This window comes from Urocitellus parryii, chromosome 9 (genome assembly GCF_045843805.1).
Source record: "Urocitellus parryii isolate mUroPar1 chromosome 9, mUroPar1.hap1, whole genome shotgun sequence".
NCBI lineage: Eukaryota > Metazoa > Chordata > Mammalia > Rodentia > Sciuridae > Urocitellus > Urocitellus parryii.
Window position 1 is genome coordinate 48,478,895 of NC_135539.1, and position 23,139 is coordinate 48,502,033.

A 23,139-nucleotide genomic window follows, 5' to 3' on the forward strand; every position below is an offset into this window, starting at 1 on the left:
TAACATAATTGAGTTGCAGATAAGTAGATGTGAAATGTGCCTAGTTCACCAGGAAGAATGAATCTGACAGACCCATATTACTTGCCACTGACACTGTTAGTTTTTTTGTTACTGGAAAATACTGAAGATACTAAACTTAAAAGGAAGAAAGGCGCTTTTTTTGCCTTATAGTTTCAGAGGTTCCACTTCGTGACCATTTGGCCATGTTGCTTTGGACCAGTGACAAGCCAACATACATGGCAGGGACAGCATGGTAGTGCAATCTGCTCATCTTACAGAGACTGGAAGCAAAAAGAAAGGAAGAAGAGGGGCAAGAGAAACATATCCCCTTCCAGGACATGCCCCTAACCACCTAGCTTCCTTCCACCAGGCTCCATCTCTTAAAAGTTCTACCACCTTGGGGCTGGGGTTGTGGCTCAGTGGTAGAGTGCTTGCCTAGCACATGCGAAGCACTGGGTTCAATCCTCAGCACCGCATTAAATAAATAAATAGATAAATAAATAAATGGTCTTACAAATTTATTTTAAAAAAATAAAGAAGTTCTACCACTTCTTACAGGTTCCTAAAACACCAAGCTGAGGACTAAGACACATGGCCCTTTGGGAGACATTAATCCAGAACCAACTCATTATCTCACTAGAATAGAAACAAGCACTTAGGGACTGTGGGAGGCAGAATGATATCCCCTCAAAATGCCCACATCCTAATTTGCCAAACCTGTGGATTTGTTCCCTTACATAGAAAAGGAGACTTTGCAGATAGATCAAGTTAAGGTTCTTGAGATGAGAAGACAATTCTGGATGATCTGAGATAGATGTAATCCCAAGTATCCTTATAAAAGGAGAACAGGAGGGTCAGAGTCAGAAGTGAAATGACAATGGAAACAGAGGTCAGAGTGATGCAGAACCAAGGAATGCAGGGGCCTTCAAGAAACTGGGGAAGGAAAGGACAAATTCTCCTTGATCGTCCGGAAGGAACACAGCTCTGCCAACACATTGATTTTAGCTCTGCAAATTCATGTTAGTCTTCTGACCTGAAGAACGATAAGATAGTAAGCTATTAAATATGTGGTGATTTGTTACAGCAGCAATAGGAAGCTAATACAGAGACTGTCAGTCTGGCACTATCTGTGACAGATAAGATACTGCTCTATCCCCAGTACCTCAAATAATAACAAAACAGAGATGCTCAATAACTATCTGTGAATAAATGAAATGCTTCTTGAGTTACCAATGATACGTTTGTATATTTTCAACAAAATTCAGCTTATGGAATAAAGGCTTTAGGATTACGATTTCTTAGAGCCCTGTACCTGAAGGTTAGTCATTTTAAAGGGCTGGTCCCTCCAGGGAAATGGATGATAAGAGGGCTAAGTTGGGAGGATGACCAAATACTAAAAATGTCAAACTACTTCACTGGAGACAGTGAAACTCCTGATGAGAAATTGGAGGACTGAAGTGCCTATGTGGCATTTTCACTGCTGGTACCCGTTGAAGCCTGTACCTTAAAAGAGAAGTGGGAAAGTACCAGCTATAGAGGGGATGCATAAGAGTAAGTTTCAGTTTCCGGCTTCACCATAACTAACATGGGAAGAATGTGCCCTTGGAAAGAAAAACAATGCACCCAGTTTATGAAGCTCAAGAATGTGTTGCTAATGCCATCCACAGTCTTGATAGAAAAACTTTTAAACTGGAATTGGGCTCAAAACATTCATTTTTTTTAAGATTGAGTGATTGTGTGGTTCATACCTTCACTACATTGATCAGAAAACAAAGGCCCAGAATGGTATAAATTGTGCTCAAAGTGTGCATTACTGCAGGGACCAGGATCCGCCAATCTAATTTCCAGCTAACCTATACTTTGTCCCAACTCATACATATCACTGAGACACAGTGGAATGACATTTGTAAGTAAAACATTTGTAATAACAGAGCATACATGATTCACAAAACATAGTTCTATCAGAGAAGAAAAGAGCAGGTAATAATATTTTTCCCATAGTGATTCTGAATAATTGACCAATTTATATATTTCCCAAGCTCCGTTCTAGAGAATCAAATCATCTCAGCTCTCTACACCACCAGTCGATTGTTAGGGTTTGCATCTGAGGTGTCCCCCAAGAAGCTCATGTGTTAGGCATGCAGAAATGTTCATAGATGAATTGATTAGATTATGAAAGCTGTAATCTCATCAGTGGAATTAATCATTTGATAAATTGGTAATGTGAATGGATTACTAGGTGATAACTGCAGGCAAGTGGGGCATGGCTGGAAGTAGGTCACTGGGGATTTGGTCTTGGGGACTATATTTTGTCTCTGACATGCCTCCCCATCCCCCTCTCTCCTTTTACTTTCTCCTTGCTGGCTGCCAGGAGCTGAAAAGTTTTCCTCTACAAAGTCCTTCCCAGTGTTCTGCCTCACCTCCATCTCAGAGAAATGGACTCAGCTAACCATGAAACCGTGACCCAAAATAAATTTTTCTCCTCTAAATTGTTCTTGTTGGGTATTTTGGTCACAGCAATGAAAAACTAACTAATCTAGATGGTATTACGTAACATTGTTTGATGTCATTTGTCTTCAGCTGACAATGAATTGGGGATTCATTCTGAAATGTTTTAGGAAGATTATTAATCTCATTTTTTTCTTGCTAAGAACAAAAAGCAATTGTAAATGGGAATAAAAAGACATCTATGATTCTTGTGGAAATGAATGTAAAGATACTTTCCCAAAACAAGTTAAACACGGAGAGATGACGACAGATGTTACTACAGGACAAGTTTGTTGGAAACAATTCTAGAAGAAAAGATGAATTATGCAACATGTGAAAAGTGCTGTGGCTATGCAATTAATAGCAGTCTCCACAAAGGGAAAGAAGATAGTGATGAAATGTAAAACCTTTTCAATATGTGTAAAGGTTCAGTTTCGAATGTCAGACGTTCACTCGCCTGATTCAGAAGGCTGATCAAACTTTTATTGGCTTCCACAGAGAATGCCTCTGGAGATGTACAAAATCAAATAAGAAATAAGTCCACAAATAAAAACACAATCTCATCAATATCTTCAGATACCAATACAAAGGGTAGCTTGCCTACTTCACAGACTCAGGGTAGATAAAATTGATTTGTCTCAGAACAAAAGATCTGAGAGAAAGTACATGTGCAAGGAAAAACATTCCTTTATATAAACACATCCAAGGACATGGTTGAGTGGTGGAAACACAACCAAGGGACTCCAGACTCAAGTCTTTCAATATGACTTTGTCCTTATGCACAGACACACAGAATTCAAAGGAAAACAGCTTCCTCACTTCAAGTAAGTGTATAAATAGTGCCCTGAGGGTCAGAAGCTAAGCCAGATGAATTCAGGTAAACCAAAGGAGCAAAGAATGAACTACTGAGGGGGCTATTTTAATAATAGTTTCTTCTAGACCATAAGAGCATCTCTGATTTATCTTCTTTGCTTTGTAACAAACACCAAGTGGTTACACATTGCTGAACATCCTTGGGTTTGGTGCACAGAACAAGAGGTATAGTCAGAAGCATTTGATACTTTGGTTATCACCAAAACCTCAGCTGTATCCTTTGCATTCTTTGAAACAAGCAGTATCTATCAGGTTTTCATCAGAGTCACATAAACATGTATTCCTTCCAATACAATAAACAAGTGCCAAACTTCTTTCATCATCAACATCAAAGATATCATCAATCAAGGTCAAAAATTAAAGCAATGGCTAGAAAAATTACACGAAGAAAAAGCTGCATAGTAAATCTTGTTTCAAAACATACATGGTATCAAAACACCTTGCTTAGGATGGAGTATTGTGCATAAAGATTATGCAGAGATACAATTACAAAATAAAGCAAAAAGAACTTGGACAAGGATAGAGAAGGAAAAAAAGTGATACATTTGAGGAGTGTGTTACTTCCACAAAATTAGTAGGCAGAGGTGGTTGTGTTTGTACTTGGAACACAGAATGAGTGCAGAAGCCAGATACGGTGACAATCTTGATATTCTTTTCTGTCATCTGCTTTAAAATCATCTTTGTACAAAGTAGTTAATGTGTTTTTAATTGGTTTTGCAGATGAGTTCATCCTTCAAAGGTAAGAAAAAAAACACTGAACTTAGTTGGGATCAATGAAGCCTCAGGTAATGACCAGCACTTTGGGAAAAAGTGACCCTTGGAAGAGTCAGACATAAAATACAACAATAACTTTGTTCTTGGTTCTTTGTTCAGAGAAAAAAGACCAATATAAGAACTAAAGAGCTCTTAAATGCAGTTCAAGAATGTGTTTTAAGTTCTAAAAACGAATTTCTGATCTTATTGTCACAAATATAATCCCAAAGGGAAGAAGGAGGAAAAGCACAGGAACCTTTGGCCAGCTAGGGGACTGTTTTTGAAAAGGTCAGATTTGAAAAGTGTATTTGCAAAAGCAAAAGTGGCCAAGGAAGTAGACAAGAGAACACAATAAACGGAGGCTGCATCCCTGCTAAAGTAACTATCCATTTGCTTACTTACTTATTATACAATCTAAATGTGTATATGTGTACTTGTATGTATGTTTATTTATTTACTTATAATCAAAAAAGATGAAGTCATACCACTTGTTCAAGCTGGTGGTAGGATTTTTTTTTATCCCATATTCAAAAGGATCTATTTGAGAAGAGCACTAATTATGTTGTCTCATTCTTATATTGAGCAAAATTCACCACTCTCCCCATCACTACAGGAAATGAAATTTAAATACTAGAAGAGATTTTCGTCTATATCAGAGGTCACAAAACCAGTGACTGACATCTGACAGATAATTTGGATAGATGAACAGGCCAAGCATGAGGCAGCAGTGAATGCTGGGACTGGTGACCTGGAGAATGTGTCCTCTATCAAAAGAAAATGAAATTTAAATTTGAAAAATACATAAACACTACGTTGGCCAACTGAGGTATCCTCAAATTTCATCTGAGTGCCTCCAGTTTACAATCCCTTGTTGAGAGGATTTCTGAGATTCGAAGAGGGTACATGACTTGTGCAAAACCCACAATCAGTCAATAAAAATAGAGACAATGATGATATTCAATTCTAGAAGTAATGAAATGGCTTACCTGAAAAAATAACCTGATTGAAATGCTGAGGGCTTCAAATCTGTATTCCATTCAAGTGGTTCTACAAAAACAAATTTTGCCTCTTGGGGATATTTATAAGTAAAATGCTCCACAAACACAATAATTTCTTTCAATATCTCCTCATTCAGGGGGGTAATCTCCAGGGTTCCAGTGCCATAACCCGCAGCAGTCCACTGTGCAGATCTTGTGAGTGCCACGCCCATGGGAACAGCTAACGCTGGGATCTGAGCTCACACTCTGTAGGAGTAGAAAGAGTTAGCGCAGGGAAGAGCATCCACCTTTCCCCTGGAACATTTTCCAAGATTTTAAACCAGTATAACCCAACCCACATTCTGTCTCTTCATCTGAGAGGCTCCGTTTTTAATTATCTAATTACTCTTCAATTCAATAAAATAGGTTTACAGTAAATAATGAAATAAATAAATAAACCTGACCAGAATCAAAGGACTTTCCAATATCTGCCTGCTCTGAAATTAATAACTTCTTTCTAAGAGTCTCAGGCCTAAGAAAGAGAATTCAAACAGCTGGAAAGAAAACCCAAACAGAAAATTTTAAGAGTGGAAAAAGAACTGGAGGTGGCTGGCAGCAAGTGCCTTGCTTCACACAGCTCTGCTGGGGTGCTGGAGGTTTGAGTGAGAAGTGCTTATTTGATGTGGGCCAGACATCATTTAGAATTATACTGCGACTTCTGTAAGTTCCCCCGAGTGCCTTTTGAATTAATAAGAAACAGGATAAGAATGAAATTGTGAAGTATAACTTTAATTTTTTCTGAAAGTTAGTATAGAACATATTGATCCTATCATCAGAATATTTTAACAATCCAAATTTTATATCCCCTGCCCATTCATATTGCACAGAATGAAAAAAAAATTATTGTGATTCACAACTTTTTTGAGAACAAATGTGACAGAAACAAGAAGAGAAAGTCTTCTTGGACTGTTATCTAAAGTGGCTATCAAAAACAGTCTAACAATAATATTTAAAACCAAAATTCAAATGAAATAAATTTCACCTTGGCTAAATCAAAATTTAGTCTTTAAAAGATCTTTTTAAAGATGACATTATCTGTGACATTAAATAGGAATCAATTTTGAAAACAAGTTCTGATGTTAATTCATAATAGGTATTTTTGTTTTCAAATAAACTATACTTGTGTGTGTTCTCATTTATAATAATACTGATCATTAAAATCTTCTTTCCTGAATACTAGATAAATGGTTACAAAGTTAAATATCGAATATATTCAGGTTTTTTATCCATTATTATTACATAGGTCCAGAAATATAAGATTCTACAGAAATGACTTGGAGATTAAATTTTCCATAGTGTATTAAATCTTGAAATCCAAGAAAAGGATTTCAGCACTCTAAAAAGGGCACTAATTCCTACTCAGAAGCAGTATAGAAATATTATAAAGGTATCTAGTTACCAAAATGAAAGAAAGAGACATCAATGGCATTTAGTGATGAAGATAAAGAATGCCCAATGTCCTTTTGTGTAGGACAATTACCCAAGAGGAAGAATTCTGTTGCAACCTAAAAGTATCTGGTCAGAGAAAAACTTCAGATAAGCAATATGTGAGCCTGGAATTTTTCGTACTTTACAAAAATCACCAAGTATTTTTTCCCAGTTTTAACATACATAGCATAACGTGCTGAATTTTCCAGGATTGTAACTGTCATATAAATGAAAGGAAGACTGTACATATTTCATTTTACTAAGAGCTCAGCATTTTGGAAAGGCATGCTATTTGGTGGCAATGTTATGGGCAAAATTAAAGTTGCAATGACAGACTTCAATCAGCCTGCATTTGGCCTAAGTAGCATCTGAAAACTTTCTTATATATTCTAGTGTAGTGCTACCTAAGCATTTATAATTATTTTCCTTTCAATTTTCCTTTTGCAATTAGAGTATTATCAATATTTCAAACTATATTACATATGTAGGATTATTATATATGACCTTGATTTCAGAATAGTATTATAGAATATTTATTACAAAAAACCAAGTGTTGGATCAGATAGACTTGAAACAACTGATCAAGATAGATAGCACTAGTGAAATACAATATAAATATAATTAGTGTACAATTTTTTTGTTATTTTGTTTCTATTGTTAATTGACAGAAAATGTTTTAGATTCAAATATATAAGCACATATTGATGTTAGTGTGGCATTTGAGTTTCCCCATGTCATGAGAATAAGTATAAACGAAGAATAAGTGCAAACAGCTTTATCTTACACACAAAGGCTTTGATGGACAGTTCTGTTCTTTTTTTTTTTTTTAATTTTAAGCATAGTATTTGTTTAGGTGATCTTATAAAGATGTAGTGATTGCATCATTTCCTTCCTGCACCTTTTTTAAGAATAATGTGAAATTGCATAGATTACATAAAATTGTGAAAGTCAACATACCATACAATAACTTCTTAGAAAACACTTTAGAAAGGAACTAATAAATGCAAAAATAAAATTCTTTTTGTCATGAGAAATTTTATAGAAATATAAGTGAAACTTACATTCGAATCTATTCAAATTGTTCTCTACTGCAAGTGATCCAGGAGCCGCAGGGATATACGGGCTTTATTCAAGAAAGCAGGTTAGCAGAAGCCCTGAGCAAACCTTAGGGGATCTATGTCAATCCAGAAGACAAGTGCAATATTACTGGGGGTGGGGGGGGGTGTTCAAACATGGTCAGCATAACTCAGGTAAAAAATACAAAAACCAAAACTTATCAAGATGGGCTGCTTCTGGTGTCTACCCATCACCAATCCATTAAGTCTTTAGGCCTAAAAAAAAATGTTTACGACGAATATGTGCAAACACATTGTATATATATTTGAAATAAAGTAAATTTTAAAGGAAAAAAAGTTCAAAGATAAGAGGAAAAAGGGTTCCATGTAGGTGTTTGTTTACGCCAACTGGGAATCACACAGTCCCCTCCTTTTCTCTTCAGCTCCAGTAGATAGAATTTGTTTTTTCTTTTTCCAAATCCGTTTTGAGCTTCGACTATCCTTAATAAAATGGAACCCATTCGTGCCCAATCTCTGTGCCCCTGGAGCGGAAGCAAAACGAAACTTTTTAGAAAGCGATGGGAATGTGGCCATCCACTCTGAAATCTCCACTGGCGGCTGGTCTCCTCCGTGGGGAGTCAGCGCGCACACCAGCATTCTCAGCATCGAGAAGCTGGTCACTAGGACCTACAGAAAAACTAAAATTTCACAACTGACGCGATCAAGGCCCTGAATAAAACCCGACCCCAAAGCGGCGCGACGCTGGCACCCATCCCACACTTCACCAGGCGGAGGCGTGGGACCTGGCACGGCGAGTTTTCAGGGACGGGGTCGGGAAGGGGCAGCAGAGACCCAGTGGAGAGTGCGGACGCAGTGAGAGGGCGGAGGGAAAGGCCAGGGGGGCGGGAGCGGAGGGAGCAGCAGGGCGGCTCGGGGAGAGGAGTGAGCCTGGACCGGTGGAAACGGGTCGGAGGAGCCTGAGGTCCCCGAGCCCGGCCGAGGCGGGGAAGGTGACAGATTGGGGTGGGAGAAGGAGGGAGAGAGAGCCGAGCTCTGCTCCTAGCAGAGAAAGGAACGACTGAGAGAGAAAGGCAGCGGGGCCTGGGAGCGGCCCCGGTTCCTCAACCATCGCCAACGCCTGCAAAACCCTCAGCAGGGCGCGGGGTCCCCCCGCGGCTGCACCCACCTGCAGCGGCCTCCCGGAGCCCGCCCCGCGGTCCGCGCCGCGCCGTCCGCGCCGGTTGCTAGGACGCCGGTAAACACCCGCGTCGGCGCCGCAGCGCTCGGCGTCGCCGCTCGGCGGAGGGTACGGCCTCGGGGACCTCCTGGAGCGCCGCTGCAGTCTTCAAATGCCGCGCTTCCCCGCCCGGACCGCAGCGCTGTCTGTCACCGAGGTCCCCCCACCTCCACCGCGTCCCAGGTTTCCCGCTGAACCCGCTGCTCCGAATTCGGGGACGCTCTGCGCTCGGTTCCACCAGCGTCGGTCAGCAACCTGCTGCCGCTGCTGCCTGCCACTCCAGTCCCCTCCCTGGAAACTGTTCCATTCAACTTTCTTCCTCCAGGACTGGAGTATTCATCCCGACTCATTCTGGGCAGTGGGACCTGTCGTATCTTTAAAGTAAACTGGGGGACCGTTGAGGGGCTTTTAGCAGCCACATAAAATGAAACAGAAAGCAAAAAGTAGAAAAAAAAAGTCCTTAGAAACATGGTTTCTGTGATTCTCCAAAGGCTTCCAGATAAGTGTATTTTGTGTACCTTATAGCTCCAGAACTCTCGAAATAAGCATAGGGATTCTATTTCTCTTTCCAAACATTCTAATATCACTAGAAAAGCAGAAACTGCTCCTCAAAGAACTTGAATGAAAACAAAACCTTTCCGCCATCTTTTATTAAAGCTTTTTAATGTATTTTACCTTTGTCCATCAAGATAGTCTTGATCTCACCAGGAGACACACTACTATCAAGAAGCCCAACTCTGAAAAAAAAAACTCTGGGGACTAAGGGAGTGGCAAAAAGAAAATATTCGAAGTAAAACAATAAATAAATAAAACAGAATGAGCAGTATACTACTTTAGGGGGCAGAGTGTTTAGTAACCAAGGTCTGGATAGAGTACACTTAGTTGAAGGTCAAAGAGTGTTTTGAAACTAAACCTGATTCTTTCCCAAAGTCAAAGAGGCTTTGGAATGATGTTGGGGTAGTGGATGTCAGAATGTTATACTGCCGCAGTTCAAGAATGGAACCTTTCTGTAGACACTTAGGAATATGAGATAGAGATATCTGGCCTTTGTTTTATTTTGTTTGTATTCTTCTCTTTTTGAAGCAATAAAAGTTGTTAGGAGTGGAATCCTTTTGCCTAAAGGAACCATATGCAGTAGAGAAGTGTAGTAACCTGTCTGAAAGGGATTCGTGCCCTTAGGTATATAAGGGAGCCCTTTAAAAAGATAGATGAGACACTTTGAGACAACAACAGCATCATACCTGTGGAGTGAATGCAGGCCACAATTTGGTGAATACTGTAGAGTTCACCATTCAGAAGGGTTCTGTAGCATTCCTGAAAGAAGCTAATTTAGGTACTTAATTTCACTTTTTAAAAATCATCTATGTAATATGATGGAGCATTACTGGGCTCAACATAGAAACCAGCCAGAAATCTATAGTTCAGGGCATTTGACAATGGTTTATAAAGCTGAAAAAGCCGGTACTATCAAGATCTGAGCATTCATGTCTTCTTGTGCCAAACTCACACCAATATCACAATGTACCCTTGCTTAATCTGAAGGCAAAATTTGAATTTATTTTACCTGAGATTTTTTCAAGTAAAAAGTAGAAAATAATATTCAAAATTGAAGAGGTCCTAGATGACTGTCCAATTTTTCCTTGCCACGCTGAAATTTCATTGGCCAACTTTCAGCTCTCAGCTTAAATGACAGCCTTTCCAGACCACCCAACATGAGGAAGAATCTTCCATGTTCCTCATGAGGGACACACCAAGACCAGTCTGTCTTGTTGCCTATCTTCTACCACCACAAAGAAAGCTCCCGAAAACACTGTCTCCTGTGTTGGTAGTAGAAATGGTAGTAAAGTGAATCAGATATTATTACCCTATGTTTACATATGATTACATGACCTGTGTTACTGTCTCCTCCAAACATGAAACATGGAAGGAACAATATTGACAAATCATCTAGTGAAAAATGGCTTGTTTGAACTAGGCATAAGAAAGGCAAGGCCCACATTTTCTTGGACATGGTCAGTAGAACCAATTAAAAGAATCTAAGTGCCTGTAGTCCCGGCAAAGTCCCTGTACTCAACACCAAGAATACACCCAGGAGTTTGTTGAAGTAATGGCTTTTCCCAGCACTTTCTACAGCTAGAGAGCATAGACACGTGACCCATTCTGTCCAGTGGAACTTCAGAGATCTGCCAGGGTTTTCTGGGAAAGACTTCAAAGATTTTGGCCAATCTCTATGATTTTATTGCCAGTTAAATATGCTTCCTGTGAAACATCTACTCTGGCTTGGACAAATCACCTCTTCTGAGATGGAGTAGAGCTTCAGGCACAGATTCTGTGCAGTAGTTTTTAAGGCTATCACAACAGCAGTGAGGGAAGGGTCCCCACTGTATTTTTCTTCCAGGTTTATATAGATGGTTGTCTTCATGTTCACATGACATTTTCTTGGTGTGCCTACCTCTGGGTGCCTAATGGATTAACACTCAGTCTAGTGAACTCATTTTAACTTTGCTACTTCTGAAAGGACCCTACATCCAATGAGGTTGTTCTCTGAGGTCCTGCAGGTTAGGACTTAAACATAACAGTTTTGAGGGGGACATAATTCAACACTTACCATTCTGTGCACAGGTGAATCAACAGGTTCATTCATCCAGGTGAGAGTGGGGCCATCTGGTGAGGCCACCAACAAAAGTACTTATAGGCCACAACAAGGGCAAAAGTGGTGGGCAAGATTGGTCTGAGTGTTCAATACCCCAGTCAGAAAAGGGCTGAGAAGGATGATGCCTCCAGATGTTGCAGGGAAGTATAGTCATTTCTATTGTATCATAGTAGAATGAAGCCTCATCCAGGGCAGGATTATTTGTTAGTGGAGTTTAACAGGGGACATCAACAGGAATTCTGATGAGAAAAAATCGTATGGAATCTTATGAAGTCCTAAACATCAAGTCCACCAGATCCTACCTTCCCTTAGAGAGGACAAAGAATCAAAAACACTCAGTCTCACATGTCTCCAAATGTCCTAAGATATTTCCCAGTGATGCACTGCAGATTCAGTCCCATGGTCTGGAAGTGAAATGGCTCCTTCTTAGATTCTAACCTCTTGACACTTATTTACTCAATCAATGCTTTTGGATATCAGTATGTGCCAGGCACTCTGTTGGTAGAACTGGGTTATCCAATTTGAGTCCTGATTAAAAAAAAATCTATCACATTCTATTTAGGGTCCCTGCAACAGAAAGACCAGTGGCATAAAGCACAGCAAGCAAAGGACAGAGAGGAGAGAAGGATGGATAAGAAAGAGGATTGTTTAAGGTAGGCCCTTTAAGCCATAATAAAGGTTCAATTTTTATTCTAAGAATAAATGAAAGCTATTTCAAAATTTAAATAGGAAGTGGCATGATCTGATTTGTGCTGTTAAGAAGCCCTTCTGAAATAAGCCAATCCCAAAGAAAGAAAGGCCCAGTATTTTCTCTTGATATGTGGATGCTAATTTATGATAAGGGGGAAGGGGGAAAATAGAGGTATTTTGGACTAGACAGAGAGGAGTGAAGGAAGGAGAGGGGAGGAGACAGAAGGGGAAGTATGGGAGGGATGGAATATGGGGGTGGAAATGGTACTAAAATGAATCAGATATTATTACCCTATGTTCACATATGATTACATGACCCGTGTTACTCTATATCATGTACAACCAGAAGAATGAGAAGTTGTACTCCATTTATGTATGGTTTGTCAAAATGCATTAAACTATCATGTATAACTAATTAGAATGAATTTAAAAATATGTTTAAAAAAAGAAGCCATTTGGTTATACTGTGGAAGTAGACTTATAAAGTAAAAGCAAAAAGAATTAACAAGCTCCCTTGCATCAGGTTCCCCAGGATGTAGACTCTAATACTGAAAAAAAAAATGTAAGAAATTTATTGAAGAGTAAATTCAGGGGAGTAAAGACAACAAGATTTTACAGAGAAGTTGAGTTGCAGTGCAATCATCAATACCCCATGGAGAATGCTGGAACCCTACAGAGTTCCCATATTGAGGCAAAGGGGCTAGGTTTATATATCCTCTACCATTAACTGGTCATTGCCAACCATTCACAGGATACAGGCTGTCTCCAGGAAGAAAAGAGATCTTCATTCTTTTAATGGAGTGCTATTAGCTATTAACATTCCCCAGCAGCTGAGGAGAGGGGTACTTTACTCCCAGAGAGGTAGGATGAAGCAGGGCATCAGGATGGTCCAGTCTTGCACTATAGCCCATCCCTTGCACAGCTTGTATCCACCAGCATTGTGAAATACATCTGGGAGCACCTCCTCCAGGATTCTGGTGGGCCTCTTTTCCTGGGGAAATTTACAAGAGAAACATATATGCCTCCTGGTTCTGCTGCTGGTCTCATGGTCACAACTGATACCAAATCCCTCCTCTCCTACCATTCCAGATTACCCTCAGCTTTCACCAGCACCATTGCTTACTTAGGTAGCTTCCCTGGTTGGTTGATCTTGGTCCTACCTAATGGAGAGTCTGATTTCCCAGTAACATACACTTTTCAAGTGGGCACTACTCTATTTTTACCTTTACCATCAAAATTGGGCAGGAAAGTTTAATGAAATTCACAGGTGAATTGTGGATTCCAAGTATATTCTTCTTTTATTCCTCTATATGACAATAACTCTATCTCCCCCTGATGATAAGGATCAGTTTTTCCTTTGGGATCACAGGAAATGTGATCTTGCCTGTTAGTCTGTTGCATAAAGATCTTAAAGTCACAAAGTTCCAGCCATGACTTGGTGGCACATTCCTCCTCTAGGAGCCAGGACTTCCAAATATGCCAAACCCAGGTTTGTGGTAACTGGGAGCACACATTCCTCAAGTGATAGGTAAGGATGGTCATTTCTATCTACTTCCATCTCTTGATTCCAGTACCATGTAATTTGCTATTAGGAGCCACAGTCCCATATAACAACTGTTGATTTAGGGCACACACCATAACCTGGAGAAAGACACTGTAACCTCAGAGGGTATCATCTCCAAGCTGGCACTTCAGCAACACCTTCAGAAGGCTCCATTGCTCTACTAGGACAGTAGCCAACAAGGTAAACTAACAACTTTGGAGGTTAAAAGTGCCCTTTCATTGAAACTGTTGAATCTAGATGACCATCTATATGAAGAAATGTAAAAGAACTTGGCAGGGATGGAGGTCATGCATAATCCCAACAACATGAGTGTCCTCTTGCCAATATTGACTTACCTAATGCCACTGCTAAGTGTCCAGTCTGCCAATAGCAAAGATTCGCTGCTTTTTAGGAAACCAACCAAGCTACCATGACATATTGAGGATTCAGCTAAGGTGCCAATATGGCACAACACCTCTCAGGGTTGGTTCCCCATCCTCCAAGATGTTGCACATGCTTGTATTTAACAGTTGGTGTGTGATATCTATGTTGTGCTCTTTTTCTTAATAGCTAAAATTAATGTATGTACAAAACAATGAGTGACAAAGTGGATCAAGAACCTGGACATTAGACCAGAGACACTGCACTACTAGAAGAAAAAGTAGGCCCAACTTTCCATCATGTCAGCTCTGGAAACAACTTCTTCAATAAGATCCTAAAGCACAAGAAGTAAAATAAAGAATAAAGGGAGTGGTATCAGACTAAAAAGCTTTTTCACATCAAAGGAAAATCAGAATGTGAATAAAGAGCCAACAGAATGGGAGAAAATCTTTATGACCTGAACTTCAGATAGAGCATTAATCTCCAGGATATACAAAGAACTCAAAAAACTTAACACCAAAAAAACCAAATAACCTAATTAACAAATAGGCAAAGATACTTCACAGAAGAAGAAATACAACTGATCCAAAAATATATGAAAAAATGGTCAACATCTCTAGAATTCAAGAAATGCAAATTAAAATGACTGAGATTCCATCTCATTCCAATCACAATGGCAGTTATCAAGAATACAAGTAACAATAAACATTGGCAAAGATGTGGGGGAAAAGTTTCACTCATACATGCCTAATGGGACTGCAAATTCGTGCAACCACTATGCAATATGGAGATACCTTAGAAAACTTGGAATGAAACCACCATTTGACCCAGTTATCCCACTCCTCAGTTTGTATCCAGAGGACTTAAAATTAGCATACCATAGTGACACAGCCACACCAATGTTTACAGCAGCTCAATTCACAATAGTCAAGCTATGAAACCAATTGAAGTGCACTTTAACAGATAAATGGATAAAGAAAATGTGGTATACATACACACAATGGAATATTAGCCATAAAGAAGAATGAAATGATGTCATTTGTCTGTAAATGGATGAAACTGGAGACTATCTTGATAAGTGAAATAAGCCAGTCCCCCAAAACCAAAGGTGGAATGTTCTCTTTTCTGTGCGGATGCTAACTCACAAGGGCATAAGAAGGGGAAGAATAGAAATTTATTGGATTAGACAAAGGGGAATCAAAGGGATGGGAATAGGAAAGACAGAATGAATCAGACATAACTTTTCTTTGCTTATATATGAATATACGACCAGTGTAACTCTACATTATATATACCCACAAGAAGTGGATCCTAACTGGCATGCATTGTACTCCATGTAATATACCAAAATACATTCTACTGTCATGTATATCTTTTAAAAAGAGAGAGAGAGAAAGAAAAAAAGAATTAAATAAATAAATAACAAAAACAAGGAGGGAATCTTTTCACCATAACTATTAATGACATACTTGTGAAATTTGGGCTTCTCATTCACACTACCTTGTGATCTACCAGATCCCAGATCTTAAGTTACCATGAAGAAGAAACTACCTCTACCTGGTAGTACCATGTCCCATTGAACTTAAAGCTGTGGATACCATGTGGTTATTTTGAGTTCCTTATGCTTGTAAACCTACATGGGGGTAAGGGGTGGGTTATGCAAGTCATTTCTTGGTCATGATTATATGAGATGTGGAGTGTTAACACCAGGAAGGAAGATGTTTAGAACCCAGGGCCTAGGGGATTCACTTGAGAGCAGACCAGCTCTTCCAAGCTTATCAACAATTGTGAATTGGAAATTACAGCCACCATAGCCTAAGGAGGAAAGAATAACTAAGAGCTCAGGCTCTCAGAAATAAGGGTCTAGGTCGTCTTACTAGGGAAGCATACCAGACCAGCCAAAGTGTCATCCAAGGACTAGGGACATTTAAATGTGTGATCCCTACTTCCTCCTCCTTTGTCTTCACTATTTCTTACCCATGGCTGTATTCTAATCCTTTGGGTATGAAAGGACAGGGAAGGAAGAAGAAAGAAGACCAGGAATATTTTCATTGTCTGGCCCCGCCATATGAGCTTTGCATTCTTTGCATGAAACTTGGCCTGGCTCTTTCTCCCGTGGACATTTATCTTGGCTCCTCAGAAACCTTGCCTCCTTAGTGCCATTTCCCTTGTGTTTCACTCCACCCAAAATGAGCTTTTTTATTCTGGACCTACACTTGGGGACCTGTCAATTTACTTCATATGTTTACTGAGGTCCTATGGCTGTCACGGCTCCCTCAACCTCCCCCCACAAGTATATTTCCCTGCCACAACCTAAATCTGGACCATGAGAAGCACTCTCAAATTATTTCCAGAGCCAGCTCTGGAAGTCCAGGTCAATCCCAGCACTATGAAGACTCTCTTCCAAAGCCACTCTGCCAAGACTGTCATCCCCAGGACTCCTAATGTGGGAGTCAGATACCTATGCATGTGTCCTCTCCCCAGCTGGCTCAGGGCAAAGGACATACATTTTGCTCTCTGAGTGATCTCCTTAGAGTCCCTCTTTTCCTTGCCTTTCTGAATTGAGGCTGGTGACAGGAAGGCAATGAGTAGAGAGGAGGGGACTGTCATGGCTATCTCCAAAGGGCTTCTCCATGGAAATCCACTCATTTCCCTTCTCAAACTTCAGAGTGTGTGAGTCAGATAATTGACTTTCCAGTTCAAGCTTTTACAATTTTTTATCTTAGCCTCATACCTCATTCTGGAATAAATTGTCTATTGTATCTTGAACTAGTGAAATGACTTTAACAACTTGTTTCTTAGGTATGTGTTCAGATTGTGGATAGTTGCATAGTCATTTAATAATACATTTTTGCCTTAGAAAATGAATGGGTGGGGCTGGGGATGTGGCTCAAGCGGTAGCGGGCTCGCCTGGCATGCGTGCGGCCCGGGTTCGATCCTCAGCACCACATACCAACAAAGATGTCGTGTCCGCCGAGAACTAAAAAATAAATATTAAAAAAATTCTCTCTCTCTCTCTCTCTCTCTCTCTCTCTCTCTCTCTCTCTCTCTCTCTCCTCTCTCACTCTCTCTTAAAAAAAATTAAAAAAAAAAAAGAAAATGAATGGGTGGGGAAGAATGATTAATTCTTCTAATTTATACATCTCTGTCTTTTGACCTTAACCTGTTTTCCTATAGTAAAAATATAGGACAGTGTAAAAAACAATAGACATAGAAAGTATAAGTAAATTTAAATTATTTATATGTATATTTGCTTTTTAAAATAAGTATTTAAATTTACTAATAAATTCTACTATACTTATTTATAAAAATTAGGCCATATGTCAAATGTCAAAATATAATCGATTATTGCATATGTATCAAACAAAATTATTTTGATCCTAAAGTAAAAGTATACAATTACTTTAAACATTTTGGCCTCAAGCAATCTTATGTAGAAAGATGTTTTGTTTTGTTTCTAATCCTTGTCTAGTACTCCGTTGTTTGGCATTTAGACTAGAAAACTCAAGCAAGAAAATAATCAAAATGACTGGAACCTGAAGTTTTGAAGGACAGAGTAAGCATGTCATGTATTTCATATAAAAGAAACCTACAGAGGTATATTATCTTCACAGTCTGATCAACACCTCTAGAAATAATGAAGGCGGTCTATGTGATCAATGGTGTTTTAAATCTACATACTGCACCACTAAACTCTCAATGAAATATAGGCATTGTGCACGTCCTTTAACTCTGCTAAAACTACAGTATAGCAAGAGAACAGGGAGGAAGCTGAAATAGGCAAAATATGTCAGTACAATGTGGGTAATAGAAAGCAAAAGAGTTGAAGTGGCTTAGCAGTGAGGGGAAAGCTGAAACTGAATAGCTTAAAGGGTTCAAAGCCAACAAAAATAAAACAATCATAAATCACAGACCTTGGAAAGGCTCAGAACTTGGAGGCTTCTCTGAGGACTGTGGAGAGAGTGGGCTGGAAACAGGAAGACATCTTGTTCAAAGGTAGCCCAACCCCAAACCCTTTCCCCCAACAGAAAGAAAGCTCTACAACTCGGGGCTCCAGACACAGCTGAGAACACTGAATTCTGATTCCCCTCATTCTCTTACTTGCATTGGCAAGACAGCTTACATCTTCAGGCAGAAAAGCTGAGACTGACCAGCTCGAAAGCAAAGATCCACAGGGATTCACATTTAAGAGCCCTTCCAATCAAATACAGTCAATCTTCCCTATCTATATCCAAGGATTCAACCAACTGTGGATCAAAAATATTTGGGAAAAAATTTTTTCTTTACTGAATATGTACAGATGGGTTTTTTCTTGTCATTATCCCCTAAACAATATAATATGACAACTATTCACACAGAGTTTACATTGTATTAAGTATTACAAGTAATCTCAAGTCGATTCATAAATATACGGGAGGATGTGTATAGTTTCTATGCAAATATTATGCCATTTTACATAAGGGACTTGAGCATCCTTAGATTTTAGTATCTGAGGGAGTCCTAGAACTAATCTTCCATGGGACAACAGTACACAAAGACTGAAATAGGGGATGTGTGTGGGTAGGGTGGGGAAGAAATGATAGTGACAGAATTAGACACTCTTCTTTCAGAGTAAGAAGCGAATAATAATCTCTAAAAAATTAAGCAATAATAGTTAAAACATGTTTTTAAAAATATGGAAATGTTTAAGCAACACTAAAGACAATAAAGGGTAAGAGTTGTTGCTCAAAACTATGACTTTTAGAGAGGAACAATCAGGAGCAAATAAACTTCTCAAGAAGAATCAGGGCCAATCACTTTGTAGAAGATTTGTTCTCCATTATCCAGGCCTGATGAGTCATCCCAAAGGCTCAAATAAATCCCATCCTGATGAACACAGATTATCAGAGAGGATAAAGCTTCTGTGACAGTAAACTATCACTGCAACAATACTATATAGCACACTATCCCCAAACTCCAAGTATCTGTGTATTAATACTCACACTTGAGAATCTAGTCATTTACAGTTTCAGTTGCATTTTGGCTGATCTATGCTGGACCTAAGTTTCTTTGCTTCAGGCTGTGAGCCTTCTGAGCTTGGTTGAGGCTATGAATTTGCTTCATGTATCTCACCCCAAAGCCCAGGTTGAGGGGCAATTGTTACTTATGGGGGTGTTCCCATCATGTGGATCACTTCTGCTAAAACTCCAAGACTCTGACTGTATCATGTTCATTAAAATAGGTCATAAAGCTAAACCCAAAGGCAAAGTGTGGGTCCTACAATTTGGATCTTAAATGTCACCTACAGGCTCATGCATTAAAGGTTTCATCCCCAACTTGACAATTTTGGGAGATGGTATTACCTTTAAGAGGTAGGGCCTAGGGGGAGGTGATAGGTCACTGGGGACATGCCCTTGAAGGAAATTTGGGGGACTCTGGTCTCTTCCTCTTCCTCTGTCTCTTTTGCTCGAAGCCATGAGGTGAATGGGCTTTCACCATCACACACTACTATCGAGATGTACTTATTCCTCATGACAGGCTCAAAAATAAAAGGGCCAACCAAGAATGGACTGAACTCTCTAAAACTGAGGCAAAACAAACTTTTTCTCTTTTTAGTTTAGTTTACTTGGGTATTTTGTTACAGCAACAGAAAGTTGACTAATAAAGTGAGTAATCATAATTTTCCCACCATAAAGCCATGGTCTATTGATGCATAATAACACTAAGAGAGAGGGAAGAAATAATTAAAATTAATAATTCAATCTGCCAAAGTACCCTTCTTCATCATATCATTCACCATTTATCAATTGCATTCTAATCTTTGTCATTATTCCCAATACATTATCAAATTCTACCAGTTAGCAAGAATATCTAGGATGAACAGCAGAATTAGTGGCTTGCATTTGCTTCTTTTTTAGTAGTTATTTTAAATATGTTAAAATCTTTTTATAAATTGTATTCAAAGCCCTGCTATTTTATAAGCTCTTTCTTTTACCTAAATAGGAATAAATAAGAATACAGAATATTGGCTAAAAAAAAAAAAACCAACTTTAAAACCGATTTTTGTCAAGATGTACTTGTTCTAGATTTTTTTTTTTTTTAAAGTACAAACCCAGATCAAAATACACTGGAATGCAGGGAAAGTTATTTGATATAGAAAATGTGTAGTCTAGCCAAAAAGTGATTACTACAGAAATCCTCATGGAGAATAAAGGATTTAATGTGAGACTTGATATTTTGGAAAAACAAACTGAGGATTAATAATATCCGGGTGATGTCTCCCAATAACACCAAAGGAAACATTGAAGACGTCTTAAAAGAATGGCTTCCAGATGCCTAGTAAATCATGTGTCCATACCAAATGAGAACGTGGCTAACAGAGGATATTTCTTATTTTGAGAGGAAAAAAAATTCATTCTTTGGGTTGCTGGTAGTATTTTTCACATCGACTTTGTAACATTATTAAAGAGATAAAAGCCAACAGTGTCAGCCTTGTCAAATAATGAAATAATGGAAAACTAGATGCAATGAAAACTAGTTTTGCCATTCAACATGATTTATTTGTTAGAAAATAAATGAATTAGAATTAATGGTGAGATTTGTTTATTTCACTGGCTGGGATATACCTTAAAGTCTTGAATAGTAAGAGAAGCATAATTATAAGAAGGGAAACAGGACAAGAAAACTAGGATGATACTTTGTACATAGGGACATTCTTAGTTACCCAACTTTTTTTTTTTTAAGACTCTGGAATCTAAAAATTGATTTCCTATAAACCATTTACCCCCACAAGCCATTGGGAAAGAGTTCACAGGTACTCCAGTTGGAAGACCACTGATTTAGATCATTGCTAGCATTCCCAAACTTCTATGTCTTTTGAGATGTAAAGTCATTTCCTCCCACACACTCCTTTAAGGAGTTACAGAGTTATGGCACCAATCAAAATGTGCCAGAACCCCTGAGCTTTCAGAGTTAGCCTCATGAAGAAAATTTAGTGAAGTTACTGGCTTTTAGTTTTTCCATATTGAAATCTTCCCTTTGACTTTCTTGGTGATTAATTTTTTTATTTCTATATTACCTGGCAAGTGTTTGCACTTGAATAATTCTCTGGGTCTTGTCACTGGAAAACAACAGCAAGAGAAGCAGAAGTAAAACTAGTTGTTAAGGAACACCAATTTTTGTAATCAGATATTATAAAATAGAAATTAGAATGTGTACATTCTAATGGGATATTCCTTTTAATCAACTAAATTTCCTATAGAAGACATTAAGCACAAATGGACCATTTGGCAATTTGCATGGATATTAAGTGGTTGAAGTAGGGATGGGGGAAGAAAAGGAAGTCTGAAGGAACCAAATTAATCTTCCATTTCCTTCCTAACTGGTTAATCAGCTGAAAGTAAAAGCAGAAACATAAATTAATAAACCATATGCAATATAACACCAGTCGTCATTTGAGGGAACTACATTTTTTTCTGTCATGTTAATTGCCTAAGTGTTACCATAATATCTCAAGAACTCCTTGGGATTAAGAAAGCAATGATTATTTTCCCCTCCTTTGCAAAGTGTCTATTTTATTGGTTTCAATCAACTCATTCTGTATTAGCTAAGATTAGATTCTGGTGTGGGAAACAAAGATTCCCAGCAATAGCAGTTTGCATAAGAGAGAAATTATATTTTTTACAATATTCTGGAGAGAACAGTTAAGGTCTGCAGTGATGGCTCTCCTCTGCAAAGTCCTGTGAGACCCAGACCCTTCTCCAATATTCAAGGACCATGTCCCCAAGACCTGCTCCGTGTCCAACCACCAAGACCACATCACAGCCAATAGGAAGGAGGATGTCAGGATTTCTGTATTTTGAAGCTATCTTAATAGGTACATAGAAATTAAAATCTATTTTTTTTTCTTGGGGGTTGATCCTTTCATCATTATAAAATGACCCTGTTTTTCCATAATAATGATTTTTACCTGGAAGTATATTTGATTTGAGTTTAATAGAGGTATATCAATTTTCTTTTGGTGTTTCCCTTATATCTTTCTTTCCCCATCTTTTACTTTCAGCCTTTCTTAAAACTTAAATATGTTTATTATAACAATATAGCTGATTTTGGGGGGCTGGGGTTGTAGCTCAAAGATAGAGCACTTGCCTTGCACACATGAGGTCCTGGTTCGATCCTCAGCACCACATAAAAATAAATAAATAAAAATAAAGAGATTGTGTCTATCTACAAACAAAAAAAAATTAAAAGAAAATATAGCTGATTTAAAAAAGAATCTAGCCTGACAATCTTTGTGTTTAATGAAGGCGATTATTTATTTTCATTGTGGGTCATCTTATTTTGTACTATTTCTCCCATCATGTCATCTTTTGTCAGTTTTTGCTGTTTGAGTTAATTATTTTCTTCTAATTCTACTGTGCCCATTTTTAATATTTGGGTATTATGCATTCTGATATTATTTTTTAGTGTTTGCCAATGCACACACACACACACACACACACACACACAAACACACACATTTAATTTATCAAAGTCTCAAGTTAGTCAATATTTTTACCCAGCTGCTGAATGTTTCCAGAGTTGTATGCCCCTCTGTATTAAGATGCCACTTTTATACTAATCCACATATTTACTAATTTCTGTGCTTTTCACTATTTTAGAAATAGAATTATTGAGGTATGGTTGACATAATTATCCACACATATTTAAATTGTACAATGTAAGTTTTGACACCTGTGAAACAACAGCTACACTCAAGAGAATATGTGTATCATCACCTCCAAAATATTTCCCTTGACCTTTTAAATCCTTCACTTCTGTCATTTCATTTTTTTGTTGATGGTAGTGATATTTCAGGCAGAAGCCTAAATGGCAAATCCTTATCTTGGCTATTAGTGGAAGTCTCTCCCTATTTCTGTTTGTATCTCAGACTTGGAATATGAGATCACTTTCCTTCCATCTCTAGCACACTCTTAGATTTTCCTTTGGCGAAAATCTACTAAAGACAAACTCCCCTCTCTGTT

At 38.5% G+C, this 23,139-nt stretch overlaps 1 protein-coding gene across 1 annotated transcript in view; it reads right to left on the reverse strand.

The window, feature by feature from the left end:
* Odad2 (outer dynein arm docking complex subunit 2) overlaps window positions 1–5,323 on the reverse strand; it is a 164,664-nt gene extending 159,341 nt beyond the window's left edge. Inside the window, exon 1 of the mRNA XM_026410610.2 lies at window positions 5,100–5,323. Coding sequence (XP_026266395.2) covers window positions 5,100–5,323 — 224 coding nt within the window. The remainder of the gene's footprint in view (window positions 1–5,099) is intronic.
* Window positions 5,324–23,139: the final 17,816 nt, after the last annotated feature.